The sequence below is a fragment of the Aethina tumida genome, chromosome 3 (assembly GCF_024364675.1).
Source record: "Aethina tumida isolate Nest 87 chromosome 3, icAetTumi1.1, whole genome shotgun sequence".
Classification (NCBI taxonomy): domain Eukaryota; kingdom Metazoa; phylum Arthropoda; class Insecta; order Coleoptera; family Nitidulidae; genus Aethina; species Aethina tumida.
In genome coordinates this window covers 24,369,748-24,390,407 of record NC_065437.1, presented here as the reverse complement: position 1 = coordinate 24,390,407, position 20,660 = coordinate 24,369,748, and the positions used below count along the sequence as shown (strand labels likewise).

Below are 20,660 nucleotides of genomic sequence, written 5' to 3'. Positions count from 1 at the left end.
TTGGGTAAACTGGACGATTATCACTCTATGACACATTTTAGATTTACGTAACTTTTATATCTATTTTGGTTATAATGTAAAAAAAAATTCTTTCTGCGTTTGAAAATCGACTGAGATTTCTAATTTTAACACATGGAGAAACGCAGTCAGTCAATATTTTCTTCACCTATGAACTTTTGGACGTAGGGATGAATTTTATTGGGTCCGGGACTTTTATTGGCTTCCTGACCAACTCGGAGCACTCCCGAGTTCTATTTCAGCTCTAAGACGAATTCGTTATTTTTATGCAGAATTATTTTATTCATGTCATAATCAAATGGTCTACGGATATGCATGTTTCACTCCCTTTCGAACATGAAAACGGACGCGAATGGAATTTAAGCATTATTTTTGATTAAAATTTAATTATTCGAGTGAAATATATATTTTATGGCGTTTCAAATTATATAAACGCAAGTTGTATTATAAATTTGATGTATTACGTTATTGCATTTCTGTTTGAACGTTATGTAAAGGGTTTTTATTTTATTAATAAATTAATCAATATGTTGTGCCTAATTTAGCTTCTTTTATGTAATCATTTTCAATTAATGCATTTGTTTTATATTAAGATGAATTAACGTAATGTAACGTAAACTGAAATAATTACGCGTTTAATTTAGTTTTTAGATTATATTGTACATATTGGCTAATGTATGCTTTCATTCTACAACATTTAAATAGGTTTATAACATGGTAAAATATGGTTAAAACACACACATATTTCAAATTAAGTTAACCAATTTATTGGTAGAAATGTTATTTGTTTATTGTATTGTATTATTTAAAAATAATTAGTTTTTCAATTTCATAATTCAATAAAAAATATTATTACGAAATATGCTAATAATGGTTCAAAATATTTAATACTTACAGCTTGGTAATACTGCTAAGAGGACAAAAGTATATGTCTATTAAGCTAAGTCAAGTCAAATTTACTAAGAAAAATATAGTGTTCTCTAATTAAATTTGTTTTTACATATATATATGAGAAATATGTAGCCGATCTGATATGTTTGAGGAGATATCATTAATTAGTAAACTCATGTTTAAAAGTCAGAGATATTATACTTTTATGAATCAAAATGCTTACATGATTGAATATACAGTACCAGTCAAAAGTAAAGCAACAAACATAATTTTAATAAAAAGTACAAAACAGTAGAAGTACTTTCTAAACCTGAGATGTCTGTCAGTACCGTAAAAGGTAGGCTTAGGCAAAATAATTTACATGGAAGAAGGACTGCCAAAAAACCCTCCATTTTAAGAAAAAATAGAGCTGCCAAACTCCAGTTTGCCTGGGAGCACTGGTCTGAAAAAAATTGAAAATGGTATTGTTTATATAAAAAATATTAAAAACCTAGGTATTTTATATTGTTGCTTTTCTTTTGACTCCTTGTTTTATTTTATAATACTACAGTTCTTGTCCTTTTTATTTAATATATTTTTATACTAATTTAAATATATAAATGTATTTATAATATTTTTCTTAAAAATAAATTTGTTGCTTTACTTATGTCTGGTACTGTAATTATTGATCCTTTTAAAATGTTAAATATTTTAACCATAATTCTTTTATAATGTGAACTATTAATGCAATATTAATTTACTATTGTTGTTTTTTTATAGTATTTTAAAAACTACTATATTCTTAGTCTAAAAATTGTTACATATATTTTTCTGAATTGAGATAGACATAAATATAGCAATATTAAATTTGAAAGGGATTTTTAATGATTAAATCTCTGTTATTTAATTAAACATTAACACTTTGTATAATATTCTTTTTGTTTTATAATTTTTTAAAAATATAAAAGTATGCAATTTTTTAAAGAATAAAATTCAATTGCCCAATTCCATAGTAGACACAATAATAATTCAAGTAGAACAGTTCATATTTTTAATAAATTTTAAAAAGTTGCTGTATTTTTGGCCACTACTATTTATTAACTTTATAAGTGATGGTCTGAGGTAGACTCAATGATGCACAAATTGTTATTATCATTTGCCGCTTGTGTAATCGATTTTCTTCAAAGTAACTCTACTTCGGAAATGAAGACTGATATTTGTAATTAAAAGTCAATATGAATGGACTCTACAGTGTCCTCGCAACTGGTTGGTCAGCTAGAAAATGCTAGAGGAGCTAGAAATCGTCGAACAGTTCAAGAATTTTACAAATTTCATGGGGGTTCGAATATGGTATGGGAAGGAATTTGTTGTAATAGCTGAACAGAATTGTACATATGTCAAGGCACGATGACCGACCCTATATACGCTTCGAGGAATTGTGCTTGTACAACTCGAAACGCGGGATGCCGACACCTTACAACATCCCCCCGAGGTCACCTGACCTAAATCCTATCGAGTATGCTTGGGATATGCTAAAATGGAGGCTTTCGAATCATTAACCTCGCCCTAATTACTCTTCCAGAACTTCAAGTTATAATTTTAACGATTTGGGTCAATACACCCCAAGAAGAATTGAATAACCTTATAGAAGGCATGCATAGGGGGTGTCCAGCAATTATCGATATCCATGAAGGGCATAAAATGTCCTAATGATTTATTTAAAATTTATTCCTGAATAAATAAATTTATTCATTTATTTTTCCAAATTCTAAAAGATAAAATGACAAAAAGTTAATGAAAATGCGACTTTTAAATACATTTTTTAATATACCTAACTATTTTACATGAGTTCGTTTAAATATTAGTACTAATAATTTACAATAATTTCGTTTCAATCACATTTTTAATATAGATATTTGGAAACATTCTTGATTAACGACAAACACGTTGAGCCGGATAATTAGACAATTTCCCCCATGAAAATTAGGAAACCATGTTTTCCATCAATTTACTATAATTCATTTGGCGGTGGCCGTATTCGGGTCCGCAGACCATCTTCGATGAAGAGATCCGTAGACGTGGAGCGAGCGAATAGAACACGTCGACCGGTGAGCGATGGAGGGAAGTTATTGATCCGGAGGCTGGGTGTACTGAGACGCCTCTTCACGCATCCCCATCGCACATTCAACCGAATTTTTGCCGCAAATTCCGACGTATTTTCTTGTATAACCATATCCATATATTATTGGGGGGTCCGATGCGCTCACTTGATCGACAACAAACAACCGACGTTTCAGGATCCACTCAATAGATAGATGGATGTGGAACGTGTGATAGGTTCTAGTTTTACTACCTTGGCAATAATTAATAGTTTACAAGCAGAATTGATTCTTTTTTCTCACAACTTCTCATTGAATATGTAATTGGTGCCTCCACCAAAATTTATAAATTCATTATGGTTTATTGGCACATAGGAAGGATTCGTTCAGTATGAAAGAACAAATATCGATCCGTCGCTGAAATAAGGATAATCTGGAAAAGTGTCTGCTTTTTCCATTTTGAAAAGGGGTCCCCGACCTTAAAAACACGACGGGCACCATGTCTTCTTAATTAAACGGCCACCGGGCCAATAAATCGCAGCCGAACAGAGACAGGTAGTGTTTACAAGGCTGCGTCGCGTGGGCAGCACCTCGAACCGGTAACAGTATTTATAGTCCTGCGGAAAGGTCAAAGGAACTCTCGGACTGTGCCGTCGCCGCCGCCGCCACCGCCACCGTCGCCCTGACTGATATTAACACCTTGCGTATGGCCCACCTACAACAACTCGCTTAATCTTTTCTCGTGTTGTGGCACGTCTGTCGTAGACGCTGCCCGAATTTGCGGGGGACGCGGCCGATGAATAATAGAAAACGTTCGTTTCGGAAAGTTTTCCTTTCCGGTCGGATTCGGATTGGGTAATGTCGCCGAGTTGGCCGCCGTCTCTGGTTTGCCAATCGGCAATGTTTTTCCACTGGTTTTATTGTCGGAAGGTTAGTCAACTATTGGCAAAACGAAAATGAAAAATTCAAAGCAAAAATATACACTGACCTACTACTGATTTAGAACGACGTTGTTTGTCGAATTATAATTTAAACAGGTTCATTATTTGCAACCAATAAATCAATGCTGTGTCTTAAATTTTGTAACATTTATCTGCCTTTATGTTACTTACAATATTTAAAATATAGTGTGACTTCAATAACAGGAATGAGGAGGTATTAGGTATATTTTGATGGTTTTAAGCCACTATTTAGTACAGCTAATGTTCTTATGAAAAAATCTTGAAAAGATCACTAAAAGCATACATAAAATTCTTCAATTTTTTAGAGTGGTCATATTGGTCTCTCTACTTAAAAGGTACAAAATTTAGAAGAGAGATAAAAGAAAACTCTTTCTTTTAATGCTTTAAAGTTTACCGACATCTATTTATCCAAACTGAAGTTACAGAGTTTATTTATTTTTCTCAATGTCGAATGTTTCACCACCTCTTTACGACAAGAAGATTATAATTAAAAATATGACTAACGAAAATGAATCAAAACTTACAAATGCCTCTTTAACTGGTAAATAAGAAAGAAAAATAGTTTTTGACGTATTTAATTAGAAGAAAATATGGTTTTTTGGCAATTTAAATCTATTTCAACAAGTAAACTTGCTAATTAGCGATCATGAAAATTCTTTATTTTGATCATATCGAATTCTTTTGTTGAAATTATATTATACTTGAAAAATAAGTTATTAAGTGTATTTATGTATGTCAACTTTAAAGATTTGAATATTTATGTTGATGTCAATAATATAAATAATATTTTAAGTCTATTAAAAAATTAAAACAAACTTTACTTATAAAATCTAATATATAAACTATGGTAGAACATTTCATATTGTAGAAAGCACTACTTACAATTTTAAGGATCTAATTAAACTGAATAATATGTATTTTTACTAATGATGTCAAATATTCAATCAGGGAAGAATAAAATATGTCTGATGTTTCCTGAAATTGAGATCACAATATTTATGTTATCAAAATTATAGAAATAGTATTTTTTAATTATAACAGAAATTAAAACAAATATTTTGATAATATTTTAATAATATTAAAATATTATTAAAAAACTTTATTTTAAATTTAATGAATTAAAAATTAATGAAAATAAAAACTTTACCATAAAATTCGAGTATAATTATGAATTCAAAATATAAAAATTTTGAAAATTAATATTGTGGAAAATATTTGTTTTTAAAACCTAATTTGTTGAACAGAGGAATTAGACTAAATAAATTGTTTAAAACTAATAAAAATATTGAATTCAGAAAAAACCCAACCTCTAATTTTTTTGCAATTATAAGAAAATATTTAAAAAATCATAAAAAATTTTAATAATAATAAAATATTAACAAAAAATTGTATATTATTTCTATCAAAAATATATTTTTCTAAAAATAAAGATACTCGTATTATGAATTTAATATATAAAAGATTTTCTTAACTGAAGAGTAATTAAAAAAAATCCTCTTCCTTATTATTATCACAAAATTTTTTATAATAAATAAAATATGTAAAATATTAATAAAAAACTGAATTCTAATTATATCAAAGAACAATATCTCTTGAAATTTTAAAATTCAAATTTCATAATTTCAAATTTTAAAAGTTTTGATAATCTTGTGGAAGATATTTGTTTGTAGAACCTAGTTCAGTAAGATATTACATACTGTGAAAAATATATTGTACTGAATACAAATTGAATATTTAAATATTGTGTGTTTTAATTAATGATGATTCGTTCTGAACATCAATATTAGAATAAGAAAAAATAATCTTTAAAATGTATTTTTCACAGAGAAATTAAAAAAAACTTTTTAATATCATTTGTTTTTTTAATGTTTCAATAATATTTAAATATTAATAAACAGGAATTTATTTGTATAAAATTAGCTTTTGAAAATATATTTTGTAAGAGTCGAATATTTTTTTAACTATAAAAGAAATTAAAAAAAAATTGAATTTACTTATACCAAAAAAATATTTTTTTAAATAATAAAATAAAAAAGTACCATGAATTCAAATACATGAAACTTTTTGATAGTGACTTTTATAACAATCAAATGTTTATAAAATTTTATTTATAAACCATTTATTATATATTTTGGAAAATATATAATACTTCAAATAAATTCAATTTTTTAACGGATTTACAATATTTTGCAATATGTTTTATCTACTGATGCTAGATGATCATTCAGGGAAGGAAAATTAAAATAATGAGTGACACTTAAGTAAAAACCTTTAGGTAACTACGGTCGCTTCTTGGAAAAGTAAATTTCCAATCTATAGCATAATAAGCGAAGCAAAGCTTGACATTTGCATTATCTTTGTTCTTTGGTAAAGTAAAACATTTTAATTGTGAAGGATTTTATAATAAAGTGAAGTTAACATCAAAACTAGCTATTATTTAACTTCCGTACCTTTACGACGAAAATTTATAATATGTTTACATTCGTTGAATTTTCCAATATTCCCTTAACTTTGCCGTATTCATAAAATACATTCAAATTTAGTTTACAGCTACTCGTTTCATTCAAGTAAGTTGTTAGTTCACATTGTGTACAATGAGTATCCCGTGTATGTGTAACATCACACAACACAATGGAATGGATATCATAATCAAGGTGTATCTGAAACGGAAATTTTATTAAAATATGTTCATAAGCAGCAGTTTTGATGCTTTTCTCATTCGTTGGAACAATTCATTGAGGCATTTCCTTGTCGATATCGACAGTCCACGCTAGTTTTATCACAATAAAGTGCTCTATTTATAGATGTGTTCGTTTATTCAATGTTGGAGCTGAAGAAAAATTGATTTTGTGTGATTGTCTGTACAATGTTCACCCACATTAATCCGGTGCAAAACGTTTGTGTTAATGAAGGAGTTTCTTGGTCTCATTTGACACCTGTCTTCATCGTTTAAATACATGCTTAGGTATTTTTAATAATTGTGACGGAAATGAAACTGGAAACCTTTGTGGTTTATTATTTTTTATGGACGTTATCTGTGAAACACCGACATCCTGTATAAAATGTTATCGTCATTTTTAGATTAAAAGTGTACGTAAAGTACAGTAAATAAAAAAGGAAATGGTTTTAGTAATAACAGAAACGTGATTATAATCTACACCTATTTAAAAAGTTAATCAATTATTTAAAGTATGTTGGTTTACAAGTTGAACTGGGCATTTCAAATTGCTCTTTAATATTTAATTACTGTTTGAATGTAGGTTGAGCAAGACAATGAAAATTCATTTTTTCTTCAATCAATGGGTTTTATTCTGAATTAATTGAAAAATGTTAAAAATCCCACCAATAAATTACTAAAATAGAAAGAAGTCATCAAAGCTTCAGGGACAAGAAGATTTTTAACGTATAATTATATCAGGTTTTTTCCCTAAATTTCCACGAATGTATATTTCAATTTAGTAATTGTATTCGTAATTAATTTATGTTATGCAAAACAAATAATATGAATGCGTTAATTAGTTTAAACATTTTAAAAGACCTTCATTGTTCAACACCTGAGGCACACATGGCCCGAGGTGACGGACTGACGTCATAGTGTCAAAGCAGGCACACACTCCCGATCGGGAGCCATCGTCGCGACGCTCGTGGCCAAGGATCGATGTGCACTCGACGCGCATTAGCGCTGGCGTGCCGTGTTGCCGGGCCGTCGCCGAAAATGACGGCACAAAAGAGAAAAACATCCAACTGGATGGAGAGCGAGACTGTCGCTTTGGAGACGGCGAAGAGGTATGGGGTATATACCACTAAAAAGATCAATTCATTCAATTAATATCGTTGTTTTTAGTTGGTTTTATCATTGGTTTTCTGCAGCTTAAATGATCGGAAACTGTTTATTTAATTTTTGGTGGTATTTGTAGATATCTTGTTTGAAAAAATAGTGACTAAGAAACAAACATAAAATAGTTCAATAATGTTAATGTATTTCAGATGTTAACATTTCAGGATGTATCAGACATTTATTGTATCTGGAGAATTGATCATTTTGAAGAAGTTTTAAATGTATTTTAAAGACTTTTATAAAAACCTGAAAACATTTCAATAAGAAATTTAATTTATTGAAAAAGTGGTGTTAGTTTATACTATAAATTTAAAATAACTGATATTAGATTCAAGTAATAAACAGTTGTCATTTATGAAAATCTAGAAATATTTCAGTAAGAAATTCAATTTATTGAAAGGGATGTTCTAGAAAAATAAAATACACGGATACTGAGAAACACAGAGTTTTAACTTTTATATATTCATACAGAACACTAATTATCTCTTAAAAATTAATTTAATTTTCAAAATTTATTATCTATCTACATAAATAAAAACTGATATTACAATCAAGTAATTAATAAAATTTTTAAGAGTCGTTTATGAAAATTATTAATTAATTAATAAAATTTTTAAGAGTCGTTTATGAAAATTTAGAAATGTTTCAGTAGGACATTTAATTTATTAGATATTCTAGAAAAATAAAAATACTTAAATAATGAGAAACTAAGTGTTTAAATTTTATATATTCATACAGAAAATTTGTCCTAAATAAATGAAACTAATATTAGAATCAAATAATTAACAAAATTTTAAAAAGTTATTTATGAAAACCTATAAATATTTCAGTAGAAAATTAAATTGATAATCCCTTAAAAAAGTTAATTTATATTCAAAATTTATCATTTATCTACATAAATAAAAACTGATATTAAAATTTAATTTATTAAAAACTGATATTCTGGAAAAATAAAATATTTAGATAATGAGAAACCAACTGTTCAAATTTTATATATTTATACAAAAATTAATTACCCCTTAAAAAATTGTTTAAATTTAAAATTTATACTATATAAATAAAACTAATATTAGAATCAAATAATGAACAAAATTTTAGAGTCATTTATGAATATTTATAAATATTTCAGTAGGAAACTCAATTTATTCAAAAAGGATGTCCTAGAAAAATAAAATACATGGATACTGAGAAACTTAGTGTTTAAAATTTTATATATCTTACAGAAATTTCATTATATTTTAAAATCTCTCTAAAATACTCAAAAATTTATCATCTATCTATATGAATAAAAACTAATATTTGAATCAAGCAATGAATAAAATTTTAAAGTTTTTTATGTAAATACAGAAATGTTTCAGTAGGAAATTTAATATATAATAACTGACTTGTTTAACGTGTTTTAAATTTTAAATTTTATATATACATACAGGAAACTAATAATTCTTTAAAAAAATTTGCTTATACTTAAAATTTATCATCTACATATTTAAATAAGAATTGATATTAGAATTAAGTGTTAACCAGAATTTTGAAAAGTTATTTATGAAAATCTAGAAACGTTTCAGTAAGAAATTCAATTTATTGTAAAGAGACAATATAAAAAAATAAAATATATGGATAATGAAAAACTAAGTGTTTCTAGAAACGTTTCAGTGGAAAATTCAATTTATCAAAAAGGTTGTTCTAGAAAATGGATGATGAGGAATTCAGTTAGTAATTTCATTATACATTCATTTCAGTAAAAAATTCAATATATTATATATACAGAAAAAAAAGTGTATATGCTAAAAATTATCATTCATACACCATGAACAATGAATAAAAAGTACTCTATAAAAATAAAATAGTGAATAACGAGTAACTCAGAATTTTAAGTTTTATATAATTATTTTGCAACCAAAATTTAACATTTATCTATTTACATCAAAATTAATATTAGAGTTAAGTAATTAAATTAACACAATGTTAAAGTGCAATTTGTAAAGATCTAGAAATTCAGTTTATTGAAAAAAAAGTTCTACTAAATAATAAGTATTTAATCGTTTATACATTCATATGGAAAATTAAATATTCTCTAAGAAATTAGATAGTACGTATTTACAACAAATATAAACAGTAAATCCTAAAAATGTTTTAGCAGGTAATTCAGTTTTCTGAAAAAATATATTTTCTAAAAAATTAGTTGGAAAATTTAATAACGTCAAGTATACTAGTACGTATTCTTTCTAAAATAATAACAAAGTAAAGAAACTAATTAATTAGTTGCCACGTGTAAAAATTTATATTTGAACGGCCAACTCACAGAAGGCCGAGCAACTTTCCTTTATCTTTCGCCAAGATTCACGGATGAAAAATAAAATGTGAAGCCCGAAAGTTAGTATCCAGACTCAAATATGTAGTTTAGGAAATTAAAGAAGCAATATAAGATGAAAGTACCAGACATAATAATACACGGAGGTATGGCATGTACCAAAGAAATCGAGTCTTTTGAAAGTTCATATCGAATATTTCGACAAGAAATCGTTATTTAAGTTAAAAAATTAATGATGTAAATTTCGTGGCGTATTACATCATGTTTATATTTACTGTTCTTTATCTCCTACCGACTATTACATCAAACAGAACCAGGTGAATTGGGAAATACACCCGACCAAACTGAATATAGACGTTCCCGGACTTATTTATCGCACAATTGGCGTGAAAGAAACAAATCGTCGAACGCTAAACAAAAGCCGTTATCTCCCCGCGCGTAGATCGAACGGAAGATATTTCGGGTGAATCGGACAGGAAATGATGCGTGCGTGTATGGTACTTGTGCAGGTATTTTTAGAAACGGCCGAGTTAGGTGTCGGAATTCGACATGGAAGTGCCCAACGAGTGATGCCGTTTTCCCAAAACGGGTGCACAAGAGACAGTTTTTCGGCGTCGGTCGAATCCGGGACCGGTTGGGTGACCTATTTTGAGGAACGCGAGTTTGAATTTCAGACTCTCCTGAATAGGGAGGCAAGGCAGGATGGTTGTGCGATGTTGCCGTCGGTATCGACGAATTATCAGATAGACGGAATGTGGCGGGTTTATGGCAAATGCGCGGACCCCACTGACAACACTTTCCAAGTTTTGACACTGGTTGTATAAATGGAATTAGCAGTTATCGTTTCGCATTTGCAATTACCGTCCGACTTCGAACACTTTACTTGGTTGTTATGCTATTTTCGGTGTTCGTTTATTTATGTCTGTCGAAAAATCCTTAACATTCCGACAATTTTGTGACATCATCATGGTCTCATTGTTATTTAACTTCGGTGATTTTAATCAAAATTGGAGCTATTAATAATGTAACACAGTTTACGTCTGAATATTCTGATATGAAACATATTTTCCTCACATTAATTTTGGAGATTTCTTATTAAGAGTTAAACTTAATCTAATGACAACTCTAAAATAGTTGATTACTATACTATATTATATATTAAGTTAATATTTATGAGGGACATTTAGTTATTGCAAGTGAGTTTCATTCATTTTGATTTTATAAATTATATTAAAACGATTTTATAATGTTTGATTTGTCAGTGGATGCATTTTCGGTGTGTTCAGTGTTATTTTTATAGTTTGTATACAAATTCACACGTGAAGAATGTCGGAGAAACTAAACAAAATAAGTTTGGAACGTTCGTTACTTATTTAAAACAAATTAATTTGTCATAAATCGTTAATAAAGTATAATTATTCAATGAATTAGTTAAAATATTACCTGCTGCGTATTTTCGAATATTTTTAACTACATCTTAGATATATTTCAAAGAAAATTTTCAGTTGAAACAAAAGATTAATTGTCAAATATCGATTTCATGATTAGGGTATATAACATAATAGTTACCGAGAAATCGTCGTTTAAATGGATTATAAAAGTGAATAATCTCCGCCTGTTGTCGTTTGATATTAAACTTCATTGCGCACTAATAGTAACGTCCATTCAGACGTTCCATCCGGTGTTTTGAATATCGAGTACCATGCAATAAGTTGACATGTATTCAGATTATTAAGCTCCTCCTACATCTAACTTAAACTAAACTAAATAAAATACCACAAAGATATTTTTTATTGATGATTCAATTATTAAAAGGTTATTTTGATGCCATACATATCGAGATGTATTGATCAGGCACCACACTATTCTTAGAACATCAAAGACATTCATTGAAGTGAGCTACAATTAGTTGGTAATTTAGTTATTTACAAATTATTGAGGTAAATGTTGTTATTAAGGAATAATGGAAATATGCTAAAATTTATAAATTGATTAAAACTTCGTATGAAATAATTGAAAATATCCAACAATATATAAGAGTCATTAGAAACCTTTCTTTAATGAATTTTCAATTCATTTTGTTATATTTAAACTAAACAAGACATTAGAAAAGAAACTTGTAAAAACTGTTCCTGTTGATTTGTTATCTCAAACTAAGTACAGTTATTAAAATTTATTATAGATGTTGAATTTTATTTTAATTTTAAGAGAATCTAAGTGACCCCTAAATAATTGGTTAATTTTTGTTGTATTTGGACATCTTTTCATCATAATTTTAGAGGTTTATTAAACTTCAGTTGCAATAAAATATATATTTATACGATTATTTTGAGTGTAGCATATATATTATAGAGACCTATAGCTTCAATATTGTTGACCTGATTCTCTAGTAGTATCCTGACTGATTTATTGTTTATGAAACTTAATATTTCTCATTAAGCTTATCGAAGACATTCCATATGAATTAAAAATTGATAATTGCTGTGTAAATAATGTTAATAGTTTTAGCTAGGTATTTGAATAATACTAGGTTAGTTGGTGGTTGAATAACTCATTCACTGACTTGCCAAGGGCAAAGGAAAAATGGTGAATGGAAAAGCTCAATTCGAATTAAGTAGCTCAATTCAACAGTTTATCGATACTGGTCCGGTCGTTACAGAAGCGTTGGTGTTTCATAGACTTCGTGGATGATTAGATGGGTTAGCCATGACAGTAAAGTTGGATAAACACCTCGGCTCCAGGCGGCGATCAGCAAATCGACCCGGATCCGCCGTTTTAGGCTTCCATAAGCTTTCCAGGACTCTCAATTCAGCGGCAAAATCGAGAAGGTTGTACGTAGCGTCCGAGTCGGGAGTAAAGGGAAGAAGGAGGGTCGGGTGTGGGTAACCGATGGAAGCGAGATGCGACATTACCTTCGCAGATGAAGCCCTGTTGAATGAGGCCCCATAGCATGTCGCTGCAGTGGTGGCAGTATGTGGGCTTGTGGAAGGTTTTCTTGCAGAAGCTGTGGCCGTGCGCGGCGAGTGGCTGATCAGTCGAGCCCGCCACCGACGCCATCTCTCCAATCCCCCGTTCACGCCAGATTTTCACCGTGAACTCGCACTTGGCACAGGCATATTACAGGTCTATGTGATCTCGAAACCGTACGCGAACATGTTGCGGCCGTAGGGTATCTCTGCCAGCCAGAGTTACATGCCTAAGGCGCATTTCACCGTCTCGACCCGTGCACAGCTGACCATCACTGTCGAAACGATTGGGCGCGCATTCGCATTGTGTCTGATGTGCTGGACGCGTCGACTGCTTCGCTTTGAGAGCTCGCCCCGATCGCCGGCCACGTCCCGACGCGCCTGTCTCCTGCCCGCCCCGCCCTTTTCCTGCGGACGGCCATGCCGACGGCATCTGGCGGGCGTCAGTGGCCGAGCTACTGGAAGCGTCGCTGAAATCTGCTTTCAGGCAGCGGTATCGATTACCGCCCGACTTGGCGCCATTTCAAATGTGTCTGGTTCAATTAAATATTTGAAGCACATTTTTACTCATTATTGTAACGTTTGCTATTATATTTTTATACTAATTTCTAGAAATAATTACGCTAAATATTTTATATTTTCTAAAATAAAACAAACCTTCTAATTTTACAGACTTAAGTAAGAAAATTATGCCATTTATTTTTTCCTGTGTTATATATTTAAAATAATTTAAGTTTAAAGCACCAATCTACTTGAAGAAGACACTATAAGTGATAATTTTGGTTTTATCACATTTTCACGAAATGAACTTCATCAAAATCTTAGAAATTAAGTGATCGTAACAAAATTAGTCGTTTTGGCCAATTCTCTCCTTGTCAGCAACTCAAATGAGCATTTTATTGACCTGGTGGGAGAGTACTTAGAAGTAGTCTTAATTCAAGAAAGATTTTGATGATGGATTGTTTAACTCATTCAATGATGAGCTTATTTAGTCAACAGAACATTAGAGAGTAGAAAGGTGGACATTTCAAAAGGAAAAAAGAGAAAAGGAAAAATTGTTGATTTTATTTTAAAGTAATTTATTTTATCTTAAGTTACAATCTCTGATACTTAATATTATATAATATACAGTAGTAGCCATAATTATAACAACTTATTAAAATACAACTCTGGACAAAAGTTTGAAAACCCTAAAATTGAATTGTCTGTTATTCGAATAATTAATAAATAATGAATGATTTAAATATAAGGAATTAATAAAAATGCTTCTAGAAATTGTATTTACTTTAATTAAAAGATTATAAAGTAAAATAGAATTTAGTACAAAATTAAACATTAAGTTAGATATAAGTTTGAATCCCTTATTAAATAATTTAATTTTCAAATAATAAAACAAAAACAAATAGAAGCATTGATATTTTGTTGCATAACCATGAGTTTGTATGATTACTGCATAGTATTGTTGTTCATGGAGTCGACCAATTTTCTGGTAAATTCTAGAACTATTTTTTGCCATTCCATTTGAAGCCTTTTCAGTAGTTGTCTTATTTTTTATTGCATGCTGCCATATATTCCTAAATAATTCCAAAAAGGTGGTCTATAGAGTTGAGATTCGGTGATTGTGAAGGTCATGGCTAAACCTATACTTTTTCTTGTTCGAATGAGTGTTTTATGTAGTTAGAAGCATGCTCATCCTGTTGAAACATCCATGTTAGTGGAGTATTATCCTTCATGTGGTCCTTTAATATGTTCCGATAAACAAATCGATTAATTTTTTAGGTAATAAGGACTAATAGACAACACCATATCGATTGAAACAGCCCTATACCATAACATTACAAACCCCCAGGTTTTCTTCCAAACAGTCCCATTTCCCACAGTCTTCTTTGCACAGTCTAGGCGGATTAATTTTGTACATTACTCTGCAGTAACTATTGATGAATATCACTGCCATCAATATACCATAATTTCCAAATAAATTAAATATATTTTCATCGTTAAATAACACCAATCCCCACTTTTCGATAGGTCACAAAATATGCTCTTTTGCAAAACTAAGTCTGTTCTTTCTATTTTTCTTTAACATAATGGTTTCTTTGCGGGTCTTCTTCCAAACAGTCCCATTTCCTGCAGTCTTCTTTCCAAATTTTACACACGCTGTCAATCTTGTATTTTTCTGAGATATACTCTTTATGCGCCTTCTAATTCATACTGCGTAGTCTACCTGTTCTGGAGCGATCCGCGACAGATCCACAAGTGTCAAATTTATTCAGAATTTTGAATATGGTCCCTATATTGATTCTATCAGAAATTCGATATACACTCTTTCTAAATAATTAAATCAATTTAATCAAAATAAACTAAATTTAATGGGTTTCTAAACTTGTCTTGGTAAAAAATTAAGTTTTTGTCTACTTCTTTTATTATTTTTTATAGTATTGAAATAATCTGCAGTACATACATACATACAGTTTCATATACATATTATTTTTTTAACTTTTGTTTATTTGCTGCTTTCAACAATTATATCCTAAGGTTTCCAAACTTTTGTCCAGGGGTGTATATTAATTCTTTTCTTCTCAATTGGATTATAATGAAAATAATTAAATGGACATTTAATTAGCTATAAAAGTGGACACTTTTGTAGCTAATTAATTAATTTGATTAAGAACATAAAAATGGAGAATAAAACTCATAAATAAATTTATAATATTTATTTGCACTAACGTCTTGAGGAAGATTTACAGATTGTCATACTATTTTTTATATATTTAAATTACAATATCTATAATTCATGTTATTAATTTTATTTAAATAAATATCAAAACACATAACAGAAACGCTTCAAAAAGTTAATTTAGATTTTCCACAAAATATGAATTTATTTCTGAAACCACCATTATGTGTCTTCCTCAAAAACGATCGAGTTAAGCGGGTGATTAGACTAATAAGCGTGTAATACTGTCTATATAAAATACAAAAATAGTCGATATGGAATGTACCGTTTTGAAAGATCACAATAACAATATTTTACATAACACATTGAGCAACAAATTTCAAATCACACTACTATATCCGAGAATAATTGAAATCAATGTTAATACTAATTTTTACTAAATATACTTGAGAAATTTTATTACTAAGAAATATCCAAATAAAGCGTATTGCACTAAATATTCGATTTGTTTTATTATGCTATATAAAATAAGAAAATGTAGATACATCTATTGGATATTTGATAATAGTCGCAATAGAAATATAAACAAAAACTGCCAAATTTCAAAAATTAAATTAACACAATCAAACGACTGATACAATTATAAACGTATAAATATTCAAATTGCGAGCTTAGTGTAGGCTTTAAATAGAATATATCTTAAAAGTAACAGTCTTAAGATAGTTGCCATTAATGAATTTAGCCCAAACCGTGGTCATCAAAGAATCCTTGCGGAGTTTCCTCCTAAAACAAAACAAATAAAATTATAATTTAAACAAACGTTGCATCAATATGAATGTGGATATACAAATAATATATAAGATAACACGTACCTGGAGCCATTTGCACTTTTTTATCCACTTTCATATTGACGTAATTATTTGCCCATTCCACCATTACCAGAAAATCAAATCTACTGCCTAGCTTGTACTTATATCCAATTTGTATGAAATTGGATATACTTACTAGTGTGTTAAGGATAGGTGTTAATAAAAATTGTGCAATTACTTTTTAAGTACATATATATTAATAAAAACTCTGTTATACATATAAGATTAAATAATTTAACCCTGTAAGAAAATATGTGTATAATAAATATACATCGAAAATATGACTCGACAAAAATATCGGGTGCATTTACTCGGCTACAGAAGTGCAAGTGAGTTAGACACGTGAAGTGAAATTACCATTATTATACATCAGTATTTTGGCACGTACCAGAGTTGTGTTAGGAATTTTGTTACTTCTTTATAATGGTAATTTCTGTTGTGTATGTTTAATAAACTGTTATTAAAATATAGTATAAAAATATAAAAACGGAAAACTATGTGACTTTGGCAAGATTTTAACACGGAAGTGGACACATTAATAGAAAATCTTCGTTAAATCGGACGTAATAAAATCCTTTTTGCCAGGAGTGGTTGTTTACAGCAAACCAATGTCCCGTAAAGCACCTTCTACAGCTTCATCCTTAACAGAGAACGGTGAGATACTAAAAATACTTTACCCACAAACTACTTCTACACAAATTTCCCATTTTTTTGTTTATTGTACAATTAACCAAGTTTATAATTAAGGTAAAAATGGGAAAATTGTTTAACCAATCTATAATAATTAGTGCAAATTATCTAAGATGTATCTTTACATAAATTTGCAGTCTTTATTTAAAATTATTGAGCAACTTGATGGTGACCATTTATGAGAAAAGATACACACATAACTACACAAAAAAGACACTACATAAGCTCAAGCATACATACATGAACTCTATGTACAATTCAAACAAGTTCTGTTGATGAAATAGGTTTATTATTCTTTGTATACAACGAACCAATTAACATTAGAGAAGGATTTTTGGTATTTGTTACACAGTCAAATGCATAAATAAATAATTAAAATATTAGACACAGGTTAAAAACAGATAATCTAGTTTTAAATAGCAATAACAACAGCCTGTGGCAAACAACGACAATTTTATCGCCTAAATTCACAAAAAGTCACAATATTTCATACTAATGGTTAGATAAATATTTATGACGTTCTGTAAAATTTGTAACAATAGATAACAATATATAAAAGAAACATTTTATCCAGTCTTTGTAAACTAGAAGTATTTATACTGGCACCATAGTTTTAAAATTATATATAATCTCAGAATAAAACACAATTTTCAATTTAAATTACATGCAATCATGCTCGTCCAAGACGATTTACGTTAAAAGTTGTTTTTTTTAGTAATGACTACATGCAATTTAGTTAAAAACACTTAATTTATATGAAAGCTATAGAATTTCTCAACTTATGAGATCTAAACAGCACTGGATTTTGGTGGGAATGTGGTTTTGTAACTAAAGGACAGTGATATCACATAAAAAAAATTACAACTTAATTAAAAGATAATAGGCCAGTCCACAATGCAAGTAAACAATGGCAATGGCTACTAAAATTAATTGAAATAATCACAATTTTAATATGGTTATATAAATATGAGTATTAAACAAATACTTTCAGGAACTATTAAATATATCAATTTCATTGATTTATGTTTTAAAAGTTGAATGTGTTAATATTTAAGAAGAGTAGTAATTAGATACTGCTTTATTAGTTTAAATAAATAAATAAGTTAGCTACCATGTTAGTTCACAGGAGAAATTCTAGAGCTTTTCAGAATTAAACCCTACATTAGCCCAAAATAAGATTGTCCCTCAATGAATAGCATATTTTCTAAATCAACCTCTATTTACGTATATTTTGATTAGTTTTGTACTTATGGCAGTTCTAGGTTGAAAACTAATTTTATTTCGGGCGTTTTAAGTAAATACACTTAATATTACAATAATAAATGGCAGAAAGAACTCAAAACCCATAGTTACTAAATACTAATATTAGGAAATTAGCATTACTTAACGAACATTTATGGCAAAACTGGCTCTCAACTGTCGTTTAAATCCTTGAGTGTGCACAAAATAGGAAATAAATGGGTAACAAAAACATATGTACACATCAAGCATGTAGTGTTGAGTACATTGATGGTGCAACATAGTCATATACATCAAAAATTATTAGCTAACATCTGTGTAAAATTAAAACAAAAATCCATGCATTTTATGCTTCAAAGTAAAAATCAGACTAGACTAGATATAACACGGGATAAATAATCACAGCTTCATTATTGATAATCCACACAGATTGTGTTTCAAGGGGTTAATGCGGATTTAGTTAGTAAATCAATCAAAAATTAAAAAGAATATGTAAAATTGGAAAACTATTAATATTCTTATCAGAAATATTATTATTATAATAAACTGAAACACTCAAACTCTCACACTATACACATACTTGTCTTGTGACTTCCTAAATTTATGTATTCTCTTGAGTCTAGAAAAACAGAGAAAACCTAACTGTATTGGGCTAGTAAAGCAGGATATGATTTCCCAGATATTAGCTAATACTAGTAGTTTAAAGTTAAAGTTCTATATTTCCATGACTAACCTCTTGTAAAAGATCCTGGGCAGCTATTGCTTTCAAGACGTTTTTCTTGCTGGTTTCTTGTATCTCCCCACCGAGAAGCAGTTCATCGAGTATGAAATATGCCTTTTCAAAATTGAAAATTATGTCCAGTTCACACACCTAAACAAAACACCGCAATTACTACATAATTTTATGATTAAACTAGTTATGACTTACACTTCCGAAATATTTATCAAGCAATTCAACGTAACGATGTATTACTTCCAGCGTCAGCAGTTCATTATCGTCTTGTTCAATGGCACAGCAAAAGTACAAACTGGCATATCTGAAACGATTGAGTCAATAAAAAGGTGTGATAAGTTGACCTTATTAAATTGAGCACCTTTTGTACACAACTTTCAGGTCCTTCCATTCAAGAAAACTGCACATTTTCGGCTTCCTGGCCAGAATCGTGGTGATTAATTCGCGTGTGATTTTCTTCTTTAGCTTGTCTGGATGTGCCACATACCATTTTTGAAGCCGCAACTTGCCTTGTCGGCTAAACAGTAGCATGAATTGCATCTGAAATACGATAATTACAGACTTGCACTTTTCTGTTTCTCAAAACGTACCATTTTGATAGGATTTTATTGATATTTGATCACCACATAAGTCACTATTCTATTTAGGAACAGCACCGTGCACACCTCAGTTAATAAACATGTCAGACGATTAACAAAACGTCATTGAAAAACCTTAACGTCAATAATTACGGCAGGTGTACTGTGTACCAACCAAAATGAGTTCACGGATTTCCAAACTTCGGTGTAGTATTGGTTGCCTATGGAACAAGTTGAAAAAAGTTACAGTTATTTTATTTATTGTTATTACATTTAAATTATAGGTATGTATACCACAATATAACGGATGTATATAAGAAGTTAAGTACCTTATAGAAGAAGTTTTAATAAAAACAACATTATTTTTTGGACTGGAAGAAACAAAATGAAATTCTATTAAACAACTGATTACTTGTTTCAACTTTCGAAATATAGAAATTTCTTTTTACATTATTTAATTCAATAAGTTTAAAAAATTAACAATAATCAATGAAATTAAAAAATAATGAAAAATTTGTCAAGTTAAATTTAAAAAATTAAAATGCTTGTGAAATAAAAATAACCATTTATTAAAAAAATTAAATTGTTAATTTAAATTTTAGAAAATTCAAGCTAAATAAAATTAAAAAAAATAAATTAAATAAAAATAAAATTTTAATAATATTCTGCAATAATAAATATTTTTTTTTAATTTTATATATTCAAAAAATTAAGTTAAAAAACAAAAATAATAACATAAAATAAAATAATTAAATAAAATTATTAATTTAAATATATAAAATTGAAAAAATTAAGTTTAAATAATTAACA

The 20,660-nt window shown here is 29.1% G+C and overlaps 2 protein-coding genes across 11 annotated transcripts in view; both read right to left on the bottom strand.

Annotated features, from left to right (window-relative positions):
* Window positions 1-13,402, bottom strand: part of LOC109593994 (diacylglycerol kinase theta) — a 32,830-nt gene extending 19,428 nt beyond the window's left edge. For 5 of the 8 annotated variants that reach the window (XM_020009146.2, XM_020009142.2, XM_020009148.2 and 2 more), the window contains exon 1: window positions 13,011-13,401. In XM_020009146.2, the coding sequence (XP_019864705.1) occupies window positions 13,011-13,155 (145 nt within the window). In that variant the 5' untranslated portion in view covers window positions 13,156-13,401. Of the gene's footprint in view, window positions 1-13,010 lie in introns of all 8 variants that reach the window. The other 3 variants (XM_020009144.2, XM_020009145.2, XM_020009143.2) reach the window with 2 other exon arrangements.
* Window positions 13,403-15,763: 2,361 nt separating this feature from the next.
* Window positions 15,764-19,996, bottom strand: LOC109594004 (AP-1 complex subunit sigma-2). Of its 3 annotated transcripts, XM_020009171.2 has the most exons (6): window positions 19,863-19,996; window positions 19,634-19,812; window positions 19,468-19,576; window positions 19,273-19,410; window positions 19,120-19,158; window positions 16,785-17,250 (listed from the first exon to the last, which is right to left on the bottom strand). In XM_020009171.2, the coding sequence occupies exons 1-5, from the start codon at window positions 19,863-19,865 to the stop codon at window positions 19,141-19,143; spliced, it is 447 nt and encodes a 148-aa protein (XP_019864730.1). In that variant the 5' UTR covers window positions 19,866-19,996; the 3' UTR covers window positions 16,785-17,250; window positions 19,120-19,140. The 3 variants fall into 3 exon arrangements, with proteins under 3 accessions (XP_019864728.1, XP_019864730.1, XP_019864729.1); XM_020009169.2 differs by lacking the exons at window positions 16,785-17,250; window positions 19,120-19,158 and adding an exon at window positions 15,764-16,524; XM_020009170.2 differs by lacking the exon at window positions 19,120-19,158.
* Between the last annotated feature and the right edge of the window lie 664 nt (window positions 19,997-20,660).